Below are 24608 nucleotides of genomic sequence, written 5' to 3'. Positions count from 1 at the left end.
GGGTGCTTCTCAGTTCCTCATCCTGCTGGGCTCCTGGCTGGTCTCTCATGCAGTTGATGGTCCCTGCCTTTGTGAAGCACCTTCTTCACTTGGCTGCAGGATGCCACTCTCCCTTGGTGTTTATCCTACTGCAGTGACTGGTCCTGCCCTGTCTCCTCTTCTCCCCAGCCTCTAAACATTGGTGGGTCCTTCTCTAATCGCAGTCACGTTCTTGGTGATCTCTCATCCTGCAGCTTTACAGGTCACCACCCAGATTTCTATCCAGCCCACATGTCTCCCCTCCTACAGGCTTAGATATCCAGCTGCCACCCTGACTTCTACTTGTCTGTGTGAAAGGCATCCTGGATTTAACATGTCCAAAATTAGACTCTTGATTTCCCCCCAAAACTTGTTTTTCACTGTTCTTCCTAATCTTGATAAATGTAACTCTATTCTACTGGTTCTTCAGGCCAAAGACTCTTCCCTCTCTAATAATCTCATATACTCCATCGACAAATCCTGTTGTTTCCTCCTTCAAAACACAACCAGAATCTACCCTTCTCACCACCTCCTCCACCAATGCCCAAGCCCACCATCAGGAGCTTCTTAACTGGTCTTTCCGATTCTGCCATGGTTCCTCTGTGTTCCGTTCACACCAGAGCCAGAGTGAGCTCTTCTCACTCGCCAGGCCAGGAGCGCAGCAGGATAAGGAACTGAGAAGTACCCACGTTTTAAACATGTTAGATCATGTCCTTCCTCTGCTCAAAATCCTCCGACGGCTTCTCATTTACCTACAAAACCCCGTGAGATCAATCCTTCCAGCTACCTGCCTGACCTCTCTCCTGCTAGCTGTGCTCTCACTTGCTCCACATGCTGGCTTCCTAGCTATTCCCCGCACAGGCCAGGCACACCCCTGCCTCGGGGCCCTTGCACCTGATACTCCCACTGACTGAGATTCCCTTCCAGATACAGGTGCAGCTTTCTCTTTTAGGTATCTGCTCCAACATTCCCTTATCAGGAAGGCCCTCCTTGACCAGCCAACACAAGACAGCAACCCCTTCCCCACTGTGACTCCCTTACCTTGTCTGACTCTTCATCACAGCACTTATCACCACCTGACATCACACATATTTGTTTATGCTCTGTCCCCTCACCCCACTAAAACATAAGCTTCATGAGAGCAGGGGCTTTGATTTGCCAATTGCTACGTCCTCAGAGCCCAAAAGAGAGATGGGTACATTAGCAATTATTTGCAGAATGAATTAGTGAACATATCCAGGTATATACGACTCAGGGTTCAATTCACACAACTCTGGGCGGAGAGGTATATCCCTAAGTCAGGGGCTCAAGCCTCACTCCTCAACCTCCCTAGACACAGGGACATATATCAGTGGCCCCTCATCCATACAGGTGATGGGACCTATTCTTGAAACCATCAAGCCACCTCATAAATAATATAAACCAGACACAGTGGCTCACATCTGTAATCCTAGTGCTTTAGGAGGCCAAGGTGGGAGGATCACTTAAACCCAGGAGTTCAAGGCTGCAGTAAGCTATGATCATGCCACTGCACTCCAGCCTGGGTGGCACGGTGAGACCCCGCCTCTAAAAATAACAATAAAAACAACAATAATATATATCACATTAAAGCAATCACTGCAACAATAGCATCTACTGAGGTCTGCTATGTGCCAAGCCCCTTGCAAGGTGACTTGTTTCCCCCCTCACTCAATAAACAATAATTAAACACCTAATAGATGCCAAGTCTGGGCTGACATCAGAGATACAATGGTGGGCATAGTCCTTTTCCTCAAGGAACTCACAATTTGTATTTTTTTCATTTATCCTTTGCAACAACTATGAGGTGTATCTCATTTGGATACAGATCCCACTGATGAGGGTGCAAGGTCTTTGTCCAGAGGCAGCCCAAAGGGAGGAGGAGCCCCAGTCACCAGAGCCAGGGCGTGGGGAGCACAGGCTGACAGAGGCAACACTGAGGCCCAGGGAAGGTGGCATCACCCAACACAATGGCAGACAGGGTAGGTCCCAGATCTATTGGTCAGGCTGGTGTGCTTGGCCCAAACTGGTCACATGACTTCTAACAGTGACCAACATGAAGTTCTGAAAGTCAGGCAAAACCCCACATTAACTGGCATCTATGACCTGATTGTCAGCAAGGGAAGTGGAAAAACACTTGGATTTTGGGATGCTGACAAATTTGGAACGAGCCCAGGCTGTGCTAAGAGTTGGGTGTAGGGAGTTGCATATTCCACTCACACCTTCATCACTGAGTCCAAGCCTCACTGAGCTGACTCTAGGTCAGTGGCTGGAGGGGGTCCTTCAACTCCCAGCCTGGCTAGTGGGTCTGGGAAGGGCCCCTCGGGTGCAGGGCAGCAGCAGCAGCAATTTTCCAGTGGTAGAGAGTACTTCACTATTTTACCAACTAGTACAGCAGTACTGAGGTATACTGGCTGCAGAGCAGCTGTGTTCACCTGGAAAGTGATTTACTCTCACTTGACTAATCTCAATTTCACGGAATTGTCACAAGGATGAAATAAGGCATCCTTGTAAAAGCCCTTAGTATGAGGCCTTCAAGAAAAGTCTGGTTGGTAGTAACCACTATCACCGCTCTGAGGACAGACAGCAAGAGAGGATTTGGGAAGAGATCTGTCAGCAATGTGAGGAAGGGCTTTCTACCACCGAGCACTGCCCTGGGCACCACGGAGATCAGTGAGGCATTTCAGCAGTGTGGCTGATGCAGCAGGGACAAAGGGTCAGGCCCAGGCCTGCAGGGCGGGATTGCATAATCTCAGGCCAGCAGCCATGCTTCCCCATGAAGGGAAAGAGGGAAATTCCTCCCACATCACTGCTGGCAGGGGAAGAGCAGCTTCCCCTTGGTGGGTGACAGGCCAGCTCTGCCTGCACCCCATTCTTAGTTGGGGCCTATGGAGAGTACCCACTCTGAAGCTGGCCTAAGGCCCGCTGAGCATAAAGCCCCCTGGTAAAGCCCCTGGTTCAGGAAAAAAAAACTCTCAATAAACGTTCCTTTTCCTCTTCCTGCCCTTCCAATGTCCTCCTCTCCTCCGCATCCCCAGAAAGAATGTGGATTTAAGTGTGCAGGGAAAAGCCAGGTTCAGGCCCCTCTGAGAAGACAACAGCACTTGTGTCTGAGGTTTGGGCAGAAGCCAGGGTGGAAATGTCCCAGCTTCTGAGGGTGCAGGAGAACAGCCAGGCTTTTGCTCTTTGAAAACACTGGGCCCTTGCTGGGGAGACGGAGACAGAGAGGTTGCAGAGCTGGGCCCAAGAACCCCAAGGTGGGAAGCGGTGTCTGGAGACTCAGGGCCCACTGCTATTCTCCACTGATGGAAGAAAGATGCAAAGTTCCAGAGGCTGGCTGGGCAGAGGGCGGGGCTGGGAGCCAGAGGGCGGGGAGGCCCAGAGACATCTGCCCTGTTGTAAGTGGGCAGAGGATTTGGTCAGCATCCCACCTTAGAGGCCCAAGGCCTGGGCCAAAGCAGGAGGTAGTGGGACAGGGTGGAGGACACGCTTGGCAGAGTCGAGAAGCCCAAGACCCGGCTCCCAGCTAGCTAGGTCTCACCCTAGGCTAGTGACCTCTCCGTCTGTACCTCAGTTTCCACAATTGTGAAGTAAGGGGCTTAGCAGCCTTCCATCCCTAACCAACAGAAAAAATAGGCACACAAGAACTCTTAAGACAAAAGAAGGAAAGCAGGGACTCAAACAGATATTTATATACCATGCTCATAGCAGCATTATTCATAATAGCAAAAAGGTGGAAACCACCCAAGTATCCATCCACAGATGAATAGATAATGAAAACATGGTACATCCATACAGTGGAATATCATTCAGCTTTAAAACGGAGAGAAGGCCGGGCACGGTGGCTCATGTCTGTAATCCCAACACTTTGGGAGGCCGAGGCGGGCGGATGATGAGGTCAATAGATTGAGACCATGCTGGCCAGCATGGTGAAAATGCTACCAGTCTCTACTAAAAATACAAAAATTAGCTGGGCGTGGTGGCGCACGCCTATAGTCACAGCTACTTGGAAGGCTGAGGCAGGAGAATTGCTTGAACCCGGGAGGCGGAGGCTGCAGTGAGCCGAGATCGCACCACTGCACTCCAGCCTGGCGACAGAGCGAGACTCCGTCTCAAAAAAAAAAAAAGAAAAAAAAAGGAAAGAAATTCAGAACATGCAGCAACATGGGTGAACCTTGAATAGATTGTGCTAATTAAAATAAGCCAGCCACACAAAAGGACAAATATTATTCCACTTATCATAGCACTCATATGAGGTATCTAGATTAGTTAAATACATAGAGACAGAAAGTAGAAGCCAGGCGCGGTGGCTCATGCCTGTAATCCCAGCACTTTGGGAGGCCGAGGTGGGTGGATCATCTGAGGCCAGGAGTTCGAGACCAGCCTGGCCAACATGGTGAAACCCCATCCCTACTAAAAATACAAAAATTAGCCAGGCATGGTGGTGCGCGCCTGTAATCCCAGCTACTCAGGAGGCTGAGGCAGGATAATCACTTGAACTCAGAAAGCGGAGGTTGCAGTGAACCAAAATCGCACCATTGCATTCCAGCCTGGGTGACAGAGTGAGACTTCATTTCAGAAAAAAAAAAAAAGAAAGAAAGAAAGTAGAATGGTGGTTGCCAAGGACTGAGGAGAGGGGAAAATGGGGACTTAGTGTTTAAGAGGCAAGGGATTAATAACCTGAATATATAAGAAACTCAAACAACTCACTAGCAAAATAAAATAAAATAAAATAAAATAAAATTCTGATTTAAAGGGCAAAAGACCTGAACAGGCATTTCTCAAACGAAGACAAACAAATGGATAGCAGTTATATGAAAAAATTATCAACATCGCTAATCATCAGAGAAATGCAAATCAAAACTACAATGAAATGCAAATCAAAACTACAATGAGATAACATCTCACCCCAGTTACAATGGCTATTATCAAAAAGACAAAAAATAACAAATGCTAGGGAAGATGTGGAGAAAAGAGAATGTTTGGATACTGCTGGTGGGAATATAAACTAGTATAGCCACTGTGGAAAATGGTATGGAGATTCCTCAAAAAACTAAAAATAGAGCTACCATATGGTCCAGCAATCCTACTACTGAGTATATACTCAAAGGAAAGGAAATCAGTATATTGAAGTGATACCTGCACTCCCATGTTTATTGCAGCACTAGTCACAATAGCCAAGAGTAAGTGCAACCTAAGTGCCTTTTAATGAATGAATGATAAAGAAAATGTAGCATATATACACAATAGAATACTATTCATCCATAAAAAAGAATGAGGCTGGGCGCAGTGGCTCATGCCTGTAATGCCAGCACTTTGGGAGGCAGAGGTGGGCAGATCACCTGAGGTCAGGAGTTCGAGACCAACCTAGCCAAGATGGTGAAACCCCATCTCTACTAAAAATACAAAAATTAGCCGGGCGTGTTGGCAGGTGCCTGTAATTTCAGCTACTTGGGAGGCTTAGGCAGGAGAATTGCTTGAACCCGGGAGGGGGAGGTTGCAGTGATCGTGCCACTGAACTCTAGTCTGCCCAACAAGTGTGAGACTCCGTCTCAAAAAAAAAAAAAAAAAAAGACATTCTGTCATTTGCAGCAACATGGATGGAACTGGAGGTCATTATGTTAAGTGAAATAAGCCAGGCACAGAAAGACAAATATCACATGCTCTCACTCATATGTGGGAGCTAAAACAGTGGATTTCATGGAGGTAGAGAGTGGAATGATCGACACCAAAGGCTGGGAAGGGTGTGTTGGTGGGGGGATGAAGAGAAGTTGGTTAATGGGTACAGAAATACAAAGAGATAGAAGGAATAAGTTCTAGTATTTGATAGCACAGTAGGGAAATTATAGTTAACAATAATTCATTGCAAATTTCCAAATAGCTAGAAGAGAAGAATTGTAATGTTCCCAATAAAAAGAAAGAATGTTTGAGGTGATGGATATGCTAATTACCTGGATTTGATCATTACCTCAAAATACGTATAAATATGATATCAATAAAAGAAAAGAAAGCAAGCAGAATAGTGGTTGCCAGGGACTGAGGAGAGGGGAGAATGGGGAGTCAGTGTTTAATAGGTACAGAGTTTCAGTTGAGGAAGGTGAAAAGGTTCTGGAGATGAATGGGAGTGATGGTTGTAGAACAAAGTGAATGCACTATGCACTTAGAGATGGTTAAGATGGTAACTTTTATGTTATGTACACTTTATCACAATAAAACAAACAAACACAAAACTCCATGGCTCTTCCTAAGGTTTGGGGCTTCCTGATTCATGACAAGATAGAATTGGGGTGAGGGCAGTCACACAGCTGAAAGCCAAGGTGAGGTGGTGTTCCAAAGTCAGAGACGGGAGGAGAGGGCTGAGAGCATGGAGATGGGACAGCCGAAGCGAACCCCACAGTGGAGAAGCGGGGACCAGACGGGGAGGAAGAGAGGCTCCGAGGGTTGGGCCCTTGACAATGTAAAGTGAGATGAGGATCCCAAACCCTTGCAGGAAAGAACTCAGAGCAGGCTTGCTCCAAAGCCTGGGGGTCCCGCAGCCACAGGAGAGCCTGGCTGCTGGCCCCTGAGGCCAGCCAGCTCTTGTCTCTTAGGTTCTGGGAGGCACAGGCAATGTGACTTCCTGGAAGAAAACAAGAAACAGGTTTGCAAGAAAGCAGGCAGCCTGTGAGAATAATCAGTGTGGAAGTCACAGAGAAGCCTTCCTTAAGCAGTTTGCAAATCTCTGACGTGAGATTGAGATCACAACCGGAGCACCTGGCTCTCTGAAGGACCCTGGGTGAGGAGTAAGAAGGGCAGGAGAGGTATGATAGTTCAGCCACACCCGCTTCTTCCTGGGATTTCAGCTCCCCTTCCCAGAGGCACAAAGATCCACTGTGCTGTGGGGGAGGATTTTCCTACACAACCAGACTGACAGTGGATAGGAGTCAACAGGTAGCTCAAACTGTTGCTGGTTGTGTGAAACTTCGCTGTATTTTCTTCATCTATAAAACAGAAATAACAACAGCAACTACCACGGTAGCATTTGTAAGGATTCAAAGACAGCAAATGCAATCTGCTTAGCATGGGCCTTCCACACAGTTTCTGCCCATTCAATACCCCGTCATCAAAATTATCATTCTCTTCCTTCTCCTCATCATCATGCTGCCACATTTTTTGTCTTTCTGAGTTTGGAAGAAGAGAAACTGCAGAGTTGAGAGCCCCTTGAGTTCAGTGGGGTACAGGGCAACCGAGGGCACCTCCAGGCTTAGCACCTCCCTGAAGATGGCATGGCCTCAGGGGAGCAGGACCTCTGGGATCCAGATGCCCAGGGAAGTCCTGGCCATCTGAGGGGTGCAGACCACTCCAGAAAAGTTCAGCCCCAGAAAGGTTCAGAGTTACTCACTGCAACCTCCGCCTCCCGGGTTCAGGCAATTCTCCTGCCTCAGCCTCCCGAGTAGCTAAGATGACAGGCGCCACCACGCCTGGCTAATTTTTTTTGTATTTTTAGTAGAAGCGGGGTTTCACTATGTTGGTCAGGCTGGTCTCAAACTCCTGACCTCGTGATCCACCTGCCTCGGCCTCGGAAAGTGCTGGGATTACAGGCGTGAGCTACCGCACCCGGCCAAGTCTTCCTTTTCTTAATAGCAGATCTAATGGAGTGGAGAAGCATCTAATCTGGGAATCTGGTGTCTATTCCCAAGGAAGGCCTGGGTGGGCAATGCCCTAAATCGGGCCTGACTCTGGTGGCAGAATTAGAGGCTTAACAAACTCATTCTTCTAAAGTAATGCCACGGAGAGCCTAGGCGCTTCAGAACACAGGCTTTGCAAATGCACGCTTCTAATATAATGCTGCGGCCATGTTTCCCCTCTCCCTGCTGCTCCTGCTATAAATGTTATCACAAAGTCTTCCTAAAAATCAATCTTGAGGAAAACATTTTTCCTCAGAAACCAATTTAACATCCAAAGGTACTCAGGAAAAAGTTAGAGAAGTTTATATGGCTATAGAGAGAAATACTGATTTGAGTTCCAACAATGTACCAGGCATGGTGTTACTTTCTTACATGCATTATGCAATGTGTTTCAGAATGTTCTCTATGGAACATAGTTCAGAATCACGTGCAAAAAATGACCCCTGTGGGAAGCCCTAAGGACAACGTATCCTATCACTACACCTCTAATATGTGTTTGCATGTTAAAGGTTCTTGTAAGTCCTGCAGTGAAGAAACTTGTTTACATTGATTTAACTCAGTATATCCCAAAGTGTGCCATATATTCTAATAGGTGATGCATGAAATGATTTTAGAAAGTGCACAGATGTAAGTTTTAATTTTAATAGTTATATATACTTATTATTGTAATGTGAGTTAGAAAAAAATAATATAGCTAGCACATCAAACCTGTCACTACACATATATTGTTCAAGGTTTATTCTTTCATTTGGTCATTCCACAAATGTTTACTGGGGAGCTACTATGAGCCAAGCAGTATTCTAGACGCTAGGAATAATGCAGTCAGTAAATAAAGTCCCTGCTCTCAGACATTTATATTTTAGTCAGCAGAGACAAAAACATAAACAAACAAAGATAAAATATGTCCAACCATAAAAGTCAGAATAAAGAAGAACAGAGTTGGGCATAGAAATGACTGGGGTGGGGTGGATACTACTGTCAATGGTTTGGTCAGGGAAGACCTCTTAGATAAAGTGACATTTGAGCTGAGACCTAAATGAAATCAGTGTTTCTGCAGGAACAATGTTCTAGGCAGAGAGAAGACAAAATGCAAAGTCCCAAGATGGGAAGGTGCTTGGTACCTGTTCAAATTGTTCAAAGTCCCAGGGCTGCAGACAAACCCTTGGAGGATGGTGCTTTTTAAAATTGAGATACAATCTACATGCCATAATATTAATACTTTAAAAGTATATAATTCAGTGCTTTTAAAATATATTTACAAAGTTTTTTGTTTTGTTTTGTTTTTTTGAGAGGGACTCTCACTCTGTTGCCCAGGCTGGAGTGAGGTGGCACAGTCTCGGCTCACTGCAACCTTTGCCTCCTGAGCTCAAGTGATTCTCCCGCCTCAGCCATCTGAGGCTAATTTTTATATTTTTAGTTGAGATGGGGTTTCACCGTGTTGCCCAGGCAAGTCTCAAACTCCTGAGCTCAAACAATCTGCCCACCTCAGCCTCCCAAAGTGTTGGGATTTACAGGCCTTGTAAGTCACAGCGCCCGGCCACAAAATTGTATTTTTTTGAAGTCATGATTTGGTTCTGCTTCTGGCCAAGATGGAGTGACAGGGACCAGATTTACCTTCTCAGCTGAAACAACCAAAAGACAGACAAAATATGTGGGAGGACTGCTTCAGCCCAGAAGGTCTAGGCTGTGGTGAGCCTTGATCACGCCACTGCACTCCAGCCTGGGTAACAGAGCGAGACCCTGTCTCAAAACAAAAACAAAAACATCTTCCCACAAAGAAAACTCCAGGGCCAGATGGCCTTGTTTGTGAATTCTACTAAACAGTTAGGGAAGAAATACCAATTTAACTCAAACTCTTCCAGAAAATTGAATAAAACTCATTCTATGAGGCCAACATTACTCTGATACCAAAATTAGACACAGACATTACAAGAAAACTATAGACCAATATTTCACAAGAACACAGATGTAAGAATTTATATCTAAACAAAAGTTTAGCAAATCAAAGCCAACAATATTAAAGGATAATACATCATGACCAAGTGGGGTTTATTCCAGGGATGCAATTTTGGTTTAATATTTAAAAAATCAAGGACCAGGGATGGTGGCTCACACCTGTAATCCCAGCACTTTGGGAGGCTGAAATGGAAGGACTGCTTGAAGCCAAGAGTTCAAGACCAGCCTGGGCGACGATGAGAGATTCCCCCCAATCTTCACAAAAAAATAAAATATTAGCCGGGCACAGTGGTGTGTGCCTACAGTCCTAGCTACTGGGGAAGCTGAGGCAAGAAGATCTCTTGAGCCCAGGAGTTTGTGGTTGCAGTGAGCTAAGATCATGCCACTGTGCTCCAGCCTGGGTGACAGTGCAAGACTCTGTCACAAAAACAAAACAAAACAATCAATGTAATTTACCACATTAACAAACTAAAAAAGGAAAACCATATGGTTATCACAGCAGACAAAGAAAAAGCACTGGACAAAATCCAACATCCATTCCTGATAAAAACTCTCAGCAAACTAGGAATAGAAAGGAACTTCCATGACCTGATAAAGGCCATCCATAAAAGGCCTGCAACTAACATCATACTTAATGCTAAAGACCAAACACTACCCCTTAAGATCAAGAACAAGACAAGGATGTCTGTTCTTGTTACTTCTTTTCAATAGGATGCCAGAGATTTTAATCAATGAGATAAGGCAAGAAAAAGAAATAAGAGCCATCCAGATTGGAAAAGAAGAAGTAAAACTGTCTTTACTTGCAGTCACTATGGTCTATTCAGAAAAATCCAGCAGAATCTACAAAAAAGATACTAGAACTAGTAAGTGAGTTTAGCAAAGTTGTAGGTTACAAGATTAATATACAGAAACCTATTGTTTTTATATATACTAGCAACAAACAATTGAAAATTGAAATAAAAAATCAAAAATAATAATTTACAATAGCATCGATACAGATGCAGGTATAAATCTGACAAAACATGTAAAAGACCTATGCACTCAAAACTACAAATAAGCCAGGCGTGGTGGTTCATGCCTGTAATCCCAGCACTTTGAGAGGCTGAGGCTGAGGCAGGCGGATCACGAGGTCAGGAGATCGAGACCATCCTGGCCAACATGGTGAAACCCCGTCTCTACTAAAAATACAAAAAAAATTTAGCTCAGTGTGGTGGCGCGCGCCTGTAATCCCAGCTACTTGGGAGGCTGAGGCAAGAGAATTGCTTGAACCCAAGAGGCGGAGGTTGCGGTGAGCTGAGACCGCACCACTGCACTCCACCAACCTGGTGACAGAGCGAGACTCTGTCCCTGAAAAAACAAACAAACAAACAAAAAAAACCTACAAATAAAATTGACAAGAGAAATTAAAGACGACCTAAATAAATAAATACACAAATAAATGGAAAGAGATACTGTGTTCATGGGTTGGAAGCCTCAACATTGTTAAAACATCAATTATCCTCAAACAGATCTACAGATTCAACATAATCCCAATCAAAATCTAGAATTTTAGAATTTAACTGACTCTAAAACTCACATAGAAATACCTTAGGACTTAGACTAGTCAAAACAACTTTGAAAAATAACAAAGTTGAAGATTTAATACTCCCTGATTTTAAGCATCTCCTAGAGGGTGTGTTAAAACACAGGTTGTTGGGCCCACCCTCAGAATTTCCAAATCAGTATGGGCCTGAGAATGTGCATTTCTAATTAGTTTCCTGATGCTGCGGCTACTGCTGGCCTGGCTGCCACACTTAGAACTAGTAATCCAGATTAATTCACACTCAGCTAGAAACACAATGTCAGATGCAAGAGATTCCCCTCAAAGGACAAGTACCAAGTAAACTATGTTCATTAAGAAACAACTTGCTTTTCCCTTTTTTATTAGCTAAAGACATCGATAACTGTTAATCAGAGATTCTGGTCAGCAAGAAAAAACACACATGACATCACTGAGTTGGCATGATTCTAGCCTCCCCTCTTTGTTGAATGCACATTTTGGTTTCCACGAAATCTTGCAAGCCCTCTACGCAGGCCTTCCCTGTTCAGAATTCACCCTGAAAACGACACACAGCTTTATACCAACCATCCCATAACAGCAACATTAAGGAAACCATCTTACCCCACTGAAACCTGTCAAATTTCCCTGATCCTCCCCATCTACTATCCCACCCAATGCAGGGCTGCCACCCAGGTCTCACCGTCCAAGATGGCCCATTGATTGTCAATCTCTGTATGTTTCAGGTAGGAGTCTTCAATGGTGGGGTCATAATCAGGCACAAAGATCTTCTGGAAAAACTGGATGGTGAGGGCACTTTTGCCCACACCCCCATCCCCCACCACCACCAGCTTGTATGTGGGGAGGTTGTCACTGGGGACGGCGCTGGTTGCCATGTTTCTCGTAGGTCAGACCTGCGGAAGCAAGACATGTGAAATGAGACGGAGGGCTTTTTTAACTTAGGGGAAAGTATTCATATGTTTTCCTCCTTTATAAAGTAATACTCTCAATTATAAAGAGGTTTGAAAATGAAGAAATGCAAAAGAAAATAAAAGCATTACCCCTGGTCTCACTACCCAGAGACAGTCGCTGTTAAAGTGATTTATTCAACCATCATTTATTCAACACCAATTATGTGCCAGGCCTGATGTTGAGGACACAGTACCACTGGTCTTGTTTAGCAAGTACAGCCAAAAGCCATGTCAAATAAGCTTTTTGGCCACTAAACTCTACTTGTACAGGTTAACATGAGGGCAGTGGTCTGAGCAGGGCTGGCATGGAGGTTCACCTTTCACATCCCCTCTTATTAACTGGGCTGCTATGCTGAGAAGGATTTGAAGCTGTGTCTAAGCTCAGAAAAGGGGCCATGATAGCTTAGCACACCTCAAGTTTCAGAATTCTGTGATCGTGGCTCCTTTCTCTCCGCTTCTTGCCCTGTATTATACACAAAGTCACGCTGGAATCATTTTATTTGGGGAGGAGGGGGTAGGAGCAAGTCGAAGTTTTGTTTTGATGCTGCTGAGGCCAGCTAAGGCAGTGGTTCTCAGTCAGGGGAATTTTGCTCCCCAGGGATACCTGCAATGTCTAGAGATATTTTTTTTGTTGTCAAAATGGAGTGGGTACCACTGGCATCTGTTCAGCACAGACCAGGGATTGTACAATGCACAGGGCAGTCCCCCCCGGTGAAGAATTATCCATCCTAAAATGTCAATAGTGCTGAGGTTGAGAAACCCTGAGCTAAGGTGACCAGGAGGCAGCTGGAAGTAGGACCAGGATTCTAAAGAATAATCGGGCCTTAACAGAAGTGCAGAGTGACCTTTGTAAATAGTGTCGCAAAGTGACAAGGAGAAGAGGCAGGAGGGAGCCTCCTGGAGGCACTCAGAAGAAAAGGAGGGAAACCAGGATCTGTGGTCATGATGGAAGCCAAGAGTTTCCAGAAGGAGGCTGACAGCACCAAATGTTAAACACAGGTGCAGCTAGGGGGATCCCCTAAAGAACAATTTGGGGGTTGTAGCCAGGAACCTAAACTGCTAACTAACTGTGGACCTGCCAGGAAGAAGCAATACCACCTCCTGGTAGGGCATTCCTGGGTAGCACAAAAATCGAGGGAGGGAACACTTAATCCTACTGCTGTGTAGAAGAAAAGAAAGAATCCCTGTGCAAATTGGGAGGGGAAAAGCATGGTGTACGTGTGACCAGGAAACCAATGGTCTCATAGAGAGGAGGGTGGCAGCGTGGCCGGGAGGACAAAGAACTGGGTGCCCTGTGTGCTCCGCCGCTACTTGGGAAGGCCACTGACCTCTCTGAGCCATAGTTTCCCTATCTATGAGTTTAAAGGGCTGGATTAGATTACTTTTATAATTAGTTTCAGCTCTAAAATAGTCTTCAGTTCTAGATTTTGACAGAAGGGGGGCTGGACACAAATGTGGGTTATGTGGCCACAGTGATTTGCATGGGGCTACAGGCGAGAGTCATTGCAGAACGCTTTGTAGTTACTGAAGCCTGATGTTGACATTTAGGACTTCCCCAAAGTGTCGGAGAAGTACAAGCTTTGCTACACTGCAGAGAAAGTGCAAATCTGCCTAGGCTATACTGAAAATACACTTGCGTAAATAAATATACTCATACCCTCTCCTGCAGCTCTACCCCATGTGAGAATTTATTCTAAGGAGATAATCAGAGAAGTGAAAAAAGATGTTAAGAATGGGGAAAAATAGAAATAACTTAATGTTGGGGGAAAAAGTTAAAGTTTATCCATATAATGGAGTACTATGCAGTCATTTAAAAGGAAGATATTCACTAACCTAGAAAAAGTGTGTTGTTATGTATGAAAAAAAAACAGGCTGCAAAACAGCTAGTAAGTACACCCGATCCACCTTCCACGAAGAGGCCCACCTATGAATCTACACAGCCAGGTGTGGATCCAGGCATTAAGAGCTTTAGCAAATGGTTGCCTCTAAGGCAGATTTCAGGGCATTTTCATTTTCTTAATGTTGTAATTTTCTACAACAAGCATGCATTATATTTGTGTACTGGAAAAGTTTAACACTATTAAAATGCTCCCAGGAAAATAAAATGTTTAAGCCACCTGAAAATGTTTGATTTCCTCTCATTCGAGTGGGGATTTCAGCTCCTTTGGGGCAGTATAGGACCAGGTTCCGGCTGTGGCCCTGGGACCTGGTTCCAGCACCTCCCTACAACATGGGACGGGCTGAGGCTTCACTTAACTGAGCTCTTCCATGGCCAAATCCATGACGGTGAAGGCAGGCCAAGGAGAGAGGGCGGAGGGGAGTTGCAGGGTGACAGAAATGGGGAGGGAGGGATGGCCCAGTGGCCTCTCTCCTTTGCCTCTCAGAGCTGCAGAGCGTGGGGTTCACTCCTCACTGCCCCTCAGCAACTGCTGCCCTGTCCTGGGCAATGACGCTGGGCTGTGGGTGAAAGGTGTTTGCCTTTTTGTTTTTGTTTTTGTTTTTTTTTGAGACAGAGTCTCACTGTCACCCAGACGGGAGTGCAATAGCGTGGTCTCAGCTCACTGCAGCCTCCGCCTCCCGAGTTCAAGAGATTCTCCTGCCTCAGCCTCCCGAGTAGCTGGGATTACAGGCGCCCACCACCACGCCCGACTAATTTTTTTGTATTTTCAATAGAGACAGGTTTCACCATGTTGGCCAGGATGGTTTTGCTCTCCTGACCTTGTGATCTGCCTGCCTTGGCCTCCCAAAGCGCTGGGATTACAGGCATGAGCCACCGTGCCCGATCGGTGTTTGGCTGTTTTTAAAGCTTCCATTCTCTGCTGGCAGTGACATAACTAAAAAATACTAAGTGGGTGGGAAGGTATTGAAAAGCAAAACCGCTTGTCTTTATTTTCTTCTCAAAAGAAAACAAGATAAGAAATACACTAGTAAATATGCTGTAGTACATGAATGAACCTTTGAGTCGGCACTCAGACCACCCACAGCCAAATCACCTGGGGACCTTAAAAAATGCCCTCTGCTTGCCAAGGCAGCTGGCAGGAAATGGCCAGTGGGGGCCCCCTCCTTTTGACAGCACCCTGCTCTCAGAGGTTGAACCCTCAGAGACCACAGGGAGCCAAGCCTGGGTTCCCTTCCCACTTGGGGTTTCCTTCTAATTTGGACGCAATGGAACAGGGTTAGACTATCATTTCACACAAACATCAGACTGGGTCCCTTGTGAAAACCCTTTCAGTGTCCCACAGTGCTGAGGAGGAAAGTCCAGGCCCCCTCACAGGACATTCAATGCCTATCGCTGGCTGCCACTGCTGACCTCTCCAGCCACACCCGTGCCGCAGCCCCTTATACTTCACTGTCACCCCCAACCAGGTTTGTGGTCTCCCAATGTGTCCTGTGGTCATGCTGCAGCCTCTGTGCACACCTAAGACCCCCAGGAGAGCACATACCTCCTCACGGGTCAGCACCAGGCACTGCCTCCACCTGTGCTTTGAGCCCTGAAGTCCCTGCCGCAGACGCCACAATGATGCCTAGAATTTTCTATGTGTTTACTGTGCACAAAAGGGCAGGAACAGCATCTTGTTCTTCTCTGTACTCCCAGAGCCTGGCACAGCACTGGCACAGGGCAGACACTGACTGAATGAACTAGAGGTTCAACACGCATTTCTGAACAGTGGTCAGACAACCTACACACCATAGAGCTGGCTTCCTCATAGAGAGAGCTAAGGGACAACTCTCTCAGCCAGGGCTTGGGACTGTCTCTCTCCTTCTAAGAGATGACACTAATGGCACAGACAGGACTCTTTGGAATCAAGTGTGAGCTAGAAACAAAGAAGGGGTTTCCAACGCTGGAGAATGAGTCCAGAGAATGCCCCAATTCCTAAAGGTGCTATCTCATCCTGATAGGCATGTTTCTCCAGCCCCGCCAAAACCCCTGATCAAATGATGTCTTTGCAGATGGGGAGGTCAAGACGCCAAGAGATATGAACCACACTCCTACAAAACAAGCTGGTCTCATGCGGTAGAGGGAAAGATTTTTTTTAAACCACTCACAGGCTACGACGAAAGTCACCACAGAATGAAAAGTTGGTTGGTTGGCTGGTTGGTGGGTAAGAAGCAAACTGCTTACATTCACAACACCCCTTTCCTTTTCAGCCTTCTCAACTAAAAAGCACCTCGGAGATCATCCTAGCATGTTAGGTCTTCACTTTTGAGGATGATGGATGTGACCCTTTGAGGTAGGAAGGTGGTGTAAGGTAGACTTGGGGTTCTCCTTAAAGTTTCCCCACTATTTTCTGTGCTGAATACTCTCCTACTGACCAGTTGAGTGACCTTGGGCAAACTACCTTCTATGGCCTCAGTATCTTATTGGTAAAGTAGGTTAGTTGGAGACTCATACTTCGCAGGATTGCTCTAAGCGTGAAATAAAATGTGTGAGACATGCTGAGCTCTGAGAAGATGCCCAAATGCTCACTTTCTCACCTTGTTTACTTTGCTCCCAAGAAGAGGGAGCACACACATATACAGACTCACACATGCACACTCACACACACACACACTCTCTCTCGTTCCCAGCCTCCTCTCAGCATGAGAAGCCTCACCACGATCTGTGCTGTTAACAGCCAGACAAAATAGGCCTGTGTGGGAACATCACCCATCACTTAGAGCATTGTTTCCAAGGGAAATGGCTCTGAGGTTCCAGGCAGCCCCATCCACGCAGAAACCAACTTTGGGAACAGCAGCCACTTGGCCGTGGGGGCGGCTGAACTGGTTCCCATGGCAACCACTGCTCCCAGGGCCCCGCCCAGGCCACAGGCTGCATGGCAACCCAAACCGTTGTTCATACTGGAAACTTCTGCCTAAAAGGCAATATTGCTTCCTCAATAATTTTAATAACATGTGTACAAAAACCTCAGGCATCTGTAAATGGAAAAATAAGCTATTTTGGCTGTTGTCTGCCTCTTGCTCCCTTTCTTTCCCCATAGGTAGAACCTTCTTGCATGGTTTGAAGTTGTTTCCCTGAATGCCAGATTTACCTTGTCAAACAGATTGTAAGCTCCACGCGGACAAGAGCCACATCCTCTCATTCCTTTGCCTCTCACGGGGCCAGGCAGAGCCCAACACATGGGAAGCTCAGTCTCTACTCACACTGCCCTCATCACTTCCCCAGTGTGGACTTCTACCCACACAGGCCTCCCTTGTGCTAAGAAGCAGGGGGTCACACCCATCCTTCTGAAAGGGGCTGGCTCATACCCCTAGGAAGTGGGTGGCTGGGTGGACTGATCACCCCAATATAACCTTTTCACTCAGTAGTCTTCAAAGTTAGCATGGGTGTGTCTAAGACCTCCCGGGAATAGTCTTTTGTAAAAGCCCAACGGTTCTCAGTGGGACAGCCTGGGAGGTCAGGGACAGCCTCAACTCCACAGCCAGGCAGCCGGAGTTCCACTGTGGCCTCCAATACAGACTCCCTGTGTGACCTGGGGCAAGTTTCTTAACTTCCTGGTGCCCCGTTTCCCCATCTATAAAACAGGAGAACAAGGCCCCAGGAAGGTGTAAGGCCCCAGTGAGAAAAACTTGGAGGGTCCCTCAGAAAGGGCATATTTGCATCAACAAAGTAGTTGGGCCCCTGCTTTCCCTTCAATCTGGTAGACTTCAGTGATTTAAACCATTTCCTTGCCCCATCCACAGCCCTAGGGAAGGGCATCCGCACTGCATAGGGTTTCAGGAGGACAGCAGCAGGCCCCAACAGGCCCCACAAAATTGCAAAATGGCACGGCTCGGTGGTTCTTATCCCTCACGAAATTTGCCTCTTCTCCTCAGGCTTCCAGGTTCTAGGGCTTCTACAGAGCTTGTTTCCCAAAACAATAGCCTAAAACCACTGCACCCATTGTTCTAAGTGAGCAGCACATGTTAAATGAATGGCTTCAGCTACAGATGTTGCCAAGGGGTCCATAGGTCCCCTAGCCTCTCCATGCACCCCACCCCACCCAGCATCACTTCCAAAGCAGCATCCTATGTACTGGCCAGGAAAAATGGTGCCCAGAAGGAGCTGCATAGCAGCTACAACGCCCACCCTTAGTGGACAACCGCTATGGACTGGTTAGATGCCGAGGGTCATGTTAGAACTGTCATGCCACACTGCCTCCAATTCTTTTGCCAAATCATTTTGCTGCATCACATGGCTTTTCTTAGGGTAGTGTCTTCACGATTCACTATCCTACAGGGCATTCTTCATCATTGTTGCTGCTTCCCTTGGCCCTGACCTTAGGACTACAGATTCTCAGAGGCTGGCCCAGGGCCAATCCAGAGGCTCTCTCAAAGATGCTGCCAACTTTATTGAAGGTTTGGTTTTACTGCTTTTTGCTTCTGTATTTCTATACTAATTATTTTAAAGAGTCCCCCTAACCCCACCAATTGAATTGCAAGTATTTTAGGTAAATCAGGCTAGAGGGGAGGACACATTCATAATTAATGGAGCTCTTAGGAAAGTGAATGGACTTTCATTCACATTGAGCTGAATTAGACCTGGGAAGCTAATCTCATCTCTATGATGTCTGGGTGTGCCCAACCCAGGGGTATGAGGACACGCTGGGGAGAGTGACCCAACCCATGTGGAGGAAATGGCTCTGCATTCCAGGAGCTGCCCTTCCCTTCTGCACAATTCCCAGAAATGGGCAGCTTCACCAGAGCGCTGACCTGCAGGCTGTGTGTTAATGGCATGTGACCCCAGAGGGGTCTAGGCCACTTGGCATCCCTTAAGGCTTCACTCTCCGCTCCCCGAGACTTTGCTCCAGCCCCTTGTTTCATATGTTTGCTAAGCCAAGTGTGGCACTGTCACTGGGCCTCTCAACTCCTCTAGAAAGCCACCAGTGCTTTTCAGCTCACTCCATTATTAAGCCCTAACCACCCACCCAACCATGTATGTGGTTTCATGCCGTAAACATCAAGTCTCAATGGCAAGTAGGTGGTATGGGTGCTGCTCCTCCCCATTCCCAGAGCCACGGCAGACAACACTGATGGATCATGGTCCCCTTCCTTGTCAACACAGTACTCTTGGCAGCAGAACACAGTGACTGCTCCAGAGAGAAAATCTGTTTGCTGCCCCAGATCTAACCTACTACCTTTCTGGTTCCCTCCAAAATATCCCACTTAGTGGCCACCCTTTTCCATAGGAAGGGCTCAGGACCTTTAGGGGTAGCCTGCCTGGTGATGTCTGGAGATCTCTACTACCCAAGTCTTCTGTTAATCTACCAATCCCTGCTTTTCTTCTAATCTCAACTCCTCTGCCAGGATCACACCTGGACTGCTGTCAGCAGAGCAGAAATGATCAGACAGAAGTCCAGAGATCCAAGCAAAGGCCAAGGTTGAAGTAAGTCAGGGAGGGACACTGTTGTTGGGCTTACTCGTGACCCCTAAGTACCACATGCTTCCTCACATGGCAACTGTCAATACCTGGGTGTTTCCCACCAGTATTTGGGCACCTCCCAAACAGGATCAGGGCGGAGCCATCTGCGACCCAGCACTGAGTCTCAGAGTAGGTGTGCAGAAACCACCTGCCATGACAATTATAATAGTGATCATGTTAAAAGCAATAGGAACATTTAAGGTAAACAATGTGTCAGATGCTGTTGGAAGATTTTAATTCTCACAACAACCCTAGGAGGTACAGATTCCAATTATCCCCATTTTACAGTTGAAGAAACTGAGATACGGAGTAGTAAAATAACTTTTTGAAGGTCACCAAACTAGAAAGAGGCAGTGTAGGGATCTGAAACCACACAGTGTGGTTCCAAAGCCACTGCCAGCCTGTAGTGCTAGGCATCCTCTGCTGGCTAGGGGCTGGTGAGTATGTGTGTGCAGTCAGGCCAGGGCAGAGGCAGCTGATCCAGGAGTGCTGGAAAGAGGTCAGGAGTGAGGTGGAAAGAGGTGGTGTCAGAGTAGGAGACACCCCCAAGGTCAGACCGCTGCCCATGTGGGTGAAACAGCTGGGCAGGTCAGAGCTTGAGGGGCAACCAGGGCAAATACTAGTTATCAAAAATAGACGCTTCCCACCCCAGCACCCCAGATCCAGGCTGGGACAGCTTGCTGATCAGGGCATAGATCTGGTACCAGCAGGTAGCCCTCCGCCCTGAGGACCAGCGAGGAAGCTGGGGGCACCAAGCTGCTGTGAAACCCTTATTTTCTAGCACCTCTGTTTGGGACCCTATCCCCTATATGGGGCCGTGCCCCAGCCTCAGCCCATTTCCCTGTGGTCCTACACTCGAGCTGTTCCCTGCCCAGCTCACGACTGGCCCCTCAACTGGAACTCCTTGCCAAGAAGCTTGAGCTATGCAGACAGCCTGCAACCCTAGGCAAGTTACTTTCTGTACTTTGGTTTTCTTTTCTGTAAAAGTAGGGACAGTGGCAGCATCTGCCTCATGGTGGCTGTGAAAAGCTGCATTTATTTGCTTGGCCCAGTATCTGGCACATAGTGACTGTTCAACAAAAATCAAGTTGTTACCATCATCAACATCCTTCTTTGAAGTCCATCCCAAGTCCCTCCTCCTGCTTCTCCAAAGCCTTTCTTGAGTTTCTTGAGCGCCCTGCCAACTGTCAGGTTCCACAGGTGACAGTTCAACACAGCTCAGCCTCCTACCTCTCCCTCCTCGGAAGGCTAGCAGGCTGACATGTGTGTGGGGCTCAGCTCCCCAACTTTGCCTTGGAGGGCAGCAGGCATGTCTCAGCCGGCCACTGAATCACTACAGCAATGTCCCAGGAAAGCAAGCTCTCAAAGGCTTGCTGAATGAATGGTGGATGAAAGGTAAGCTCCTCAAGACGGCTCCTCAGATGCCTTCTTTTGCATTTCTCCAGTATTCAGGAGTTGCTTGTTCACCAAAGAGAATGTGGAAGATATCAAACTGCCAGCAAGTTCAGCATGAAACAAAGTTTCTCCCTCTGGTTTCTAAATCCAGAAGAGCTCTCCATCACAAAACCTAGCCACCCTTTGGGTACCCTGTGGTTTGGGGGGGTATATCCTCTAACAGGTCACATGACATGAGAAAGGCCCCGGTTTTACCTGAGCCCAGAGAAAAATGAGGAGGAGTAAACTGGGTGAGGAGCCAGTGTTGGCCACCCTCCTCTCAAGACACACACACATGCTCAGGCTCCATGGGATCACACACATCCAGTCAATGCTCCCAGAGCACCTCCTGTGTGCTTGGTCCTGGGAACTAGAGATACCAAAATAAATGAGCCTGAGCCCAGCCCCAGCCTGTGGGGCTCACAGTGTGTATTTTGTGGGGGAGGCAGGCAGAGGATTATGGTACATTGGGTAAGTAATGCAGGAGCATAGGAGTGGGAGGCATCTCACCCAGCCTGGGGGTGCTGCGGAAGGCTTCCTGGTAGAAGTGACACAGAATGGGGTCTTAAAGGCCAAGTAGATATTAGCCAGGTAAACAGTAAGGACAGCCAGGCATGGTGGCTCATGCCTGTAATCCCAGCACTTTGGAAGGCCAAGGTGGGTGAATCATGAGGTCAGGTGTTCAAGACCAGCCTGGCCAAGATGATGAAACCCTGTCTCTAATAAAAATACAAAAATTAGCCAGGCGTGGTGGCAGGCGCCTGTAATCCCAGCTACTCAAGAGGCTGAGGGAGGAGAATCGCTTGAATCGGGGAGGCAGGAGAATCGCTTGAACTGGGGAGGCGGAGGTTGCAGTGGGCCGAGATCACGCCACCGTACTCTAGCCTGGGCAACAGAGCAAGACTCCGTCTCAAAAAAAAAAACAAAAAAAAAACAAAAAACAGTACGGACAAGCGTGTCCCAGGTAAAGAATAGAAGCGACAAAAATATAACGCATGGAGGCATGAAAAGCCAAGGAGGCACTCAGTACTGCAAGCAACATGATGTGACTGGAATGTGGAGTGTGTATGTGTGCATGGCAGGGGTGATGGGTGTGGGGGGTAAGAGTGGCAGGGGAAGGGGTTACTGTTGGCTCCCTGGAAACAAGGGACCTTCATCTTTGTATCCCTATACCACACACAGTGCCTGCCACACAGTGGCTGCTTAATAAGCACTGCATGATGAAGAAACAAGTGCCCAAGGCTGCAGGGCTACGCAGGGGAGAGCGTTGGGTGTGACGGGCCTCACATGTGCTGGAGATCCCTGGACCCTGCCCTAGCCCCAAGTCCACACGGGAGTACAATGTAGGCTTGCTAGATGGCTGCCTAACCAAACAGGGCCCCTGCAACTCTTTTTGATGACCACACTGAGGTTAACCAGCAGAAAAAGCCCAGGAGAGTGGATGAATTACATAGCACAAACTCGAAGTGCTCCAGAATCTCAGAGGAGGGGAAGGGGATTGGGAAGGGGATTGGAAAGGGGATGGGAATAGGGTCACAGAGAACAGGTAATCCAGGTTCAGCCACAAAGGCCTGAGGCAGAAAGCTGTGGGGGAGGGTTATTATCCCCATTTTACCAAGGGGAGAGAGGCATTCTACCAAGGGCACAGGCTAATGAAAAGAGAAGCTGGGATTCCGCACCTAGGCCTGGCAAGCTGCAAAATGAAAACACTGCCCCACTCACCCCCAGGCTTGTCCACTGAGCCTGGTGGGTCTAAGTGGCTCTCAGAACCCAGGAGTTGGTAAGAGCCTCAGTGTCTAAGAGGCCACAGAACCTTCAGAGCAATATTACCTGCTGGCATCCTTGGCTCACAGGAATGCCTGCTACTTGGCCACCTGGCCTCTGGGGTCCTACCCCAGCCCCCCACAGTGCCCCCTGCCCAGCAACCAACAACCGGGAAGGTGGGAAAGAACTCAGTCCAGGGATGAGGGGCAGGGCGTGGGCTCTGTGAAGGCAGAGCTGCATCAGGCTCACAACTTCTTGGAGTGGCAGCTGAGGAAAGAGAGTAGGAAGTGGTTTTATTTTTCAATCCTTGTTCTCAGTCCCTGGGGGTCTATTAATATTTTCCTAGCGCTGGGGCAGTCTCACCCGCAGTGAAAGAGGACTCCTGCAGCCTTCCATAGGAATCTGCGCGCAATTGGGAACGTCACGCTGGTGGTCACTCGACCAGGGAAGGCCAGCCTCTGCACACTCTGGGGTTCCCCAGACTGAGCGCCCTTGGCCTCCCCAGAGCCTGGCAGGCTGCTGTCCTCCCAGCCCCCGCTCTGACTCCGCTTTGCCCTCTGCTCACAGAGCCCCGCACCCCCTCACTGTTCTGCTCCGCTGCTCAGGCTCAACCCTGCACAAACTGGATTCAGCCAGCACCTCCCTCACCTGCCCAAGGGTGGGCCCCTTTGCCCACCTCTCTGCCCCAAATTCTCTTCCTCTTTCTCCCTTGGCAGTGCAAACAGCCCTTTACCCACATCCCAGGCCAAGGCCTACCAAGGCTGTCCACCACTGTGGCCCATGTCTGCCCCCGGCCTGCGCAACCACCACTAGCATTGTCACACCCACCACTCCAGCATTATCACTCCCCAACTAACCCAAGCACAGAGTCTCCTGGAATGCCATCCATGAAGCTCTCCCCGCTGACCACAACATTCTAGGCCTTTCTTGAGCTGCCCGAGTGCCCCCTTCCCCTTGCATGGCCTCTGTTCTGCTGATTCCTGGTCTGGTGTCCTCAAGGACAGGGATGGTACCCAAGTGTCAGGTCCCATCCCCCAGAAACGATTCCTTCCTCTAAGGCCCTCTTCTATCCCCGAAGGTCTCCTTCCACTGAGCCACCTTGCTTCCATCTATGGAATGCCAGCCAGGTGTCAGATGGCAGCGCAAGTGCTCCGCAGCCATTATTCCATGTGATGACTCAAGACGCTTCACCAAGAGGCATTGTTTAGCCCCTTCAGGAACCGTGAAGGTCAGAGAGGCTCTGTGGTTTGTCCAAGGCCATCTCTCTGACCAGAAAGTTCAGCATGCCCCTCCTCATCTGCCCTCAAATCTAGGAGCTGGGTGTTACTTCACAGTCACATTCCTCTGCTAGAGTGGGACAGTGGACAAAGGGCCAGGCCTTGTCTTCTTTTTCTCTGGGCACCCCAGAGCCCTGGCACAGCTTTCTGCTCAGAGATGCTCCAACGTGTCTGCTGTCTGCATTTCCAAATGCAGGAGTGATACTGGCAGCTGGCTGGGAGTCTGGCTTGCGTAGACAGTAGGGCAGAGGTGATGTGGGCACTATGCCATGGGCCACACAGGACCTAGAGGACTGCGGTGGCAGGCCTCATGAAGGACATACCATGTGAGGAGTCCCACTGGACACCCGTGGGCACCAGCCCAGCAGGAGGAGTGGTGATGAGGGGTCCTTCCTTGCTGTCCAAATTCTCAAAGCACTGAGCCCCCACCAGCACCCAGGTCATAGCCCCCTGACTGGCCCTGCCTTCTGAGCTGGGGATGCCACACCCAGCCCCCAGAGCACAGCTAAGGTTGTCCCTTAACTCCTTAGCTGTCCCAGCCCAGAGCTGCTCATCTCATGGAATCAC

At 48.0% G+C, this 24608-nt stretch overlaps 1 protein-coding gene across 7 annotated transcripts in view; it reads right to left on the bottom strand.

Annotated features, from left to right (window-relative positions):
- MRAS (muscle RAS oncogene homolog) overlaps positions 1–24608 on the bottom strand; it is a 58411-nt gene that overhangs the window by 21016 nt on the left and 12787 nt on the right. For 6 of the 7 annotated variants that reach the window (XM_054552692.1, XM_024244820.3, XM_002814092.4 and 3 more), the window contains one exon: positions 11900–12110. In XM_054552692.1, coding sequence (XP_054408667.1) covers positions 11900–12092 — 193 coding nt within the window. In that variant the 5' untranslated portion in view covers positions 12093–12110. Of the gene's footprint in view, positions 1–11899; positions 12111–16762; positions 16938–24608 lie in introns of those variants that run through there. The other variant, XM_054552691.1, reaches the window with a different exon arrangement.

This window comes from Pongo abelii, chromosome 2 (genome assembly GCF_028885655.2).
Source record: "Pongo abelii isolate AG06213 chromosome 2, NHGRI_mPonAbe1-v2.0_pri, whole genome shotgun sequence".
NCBI lineage: Eukaryota > Metazoa > Chordata > Mammalia > Primates > Hominidae > Pongo > Pongo abelii.
Note: the sequence above shows the minus strand (reverse complement) of the source record. Positions and strands in the feature narration are given on the sequence as shown.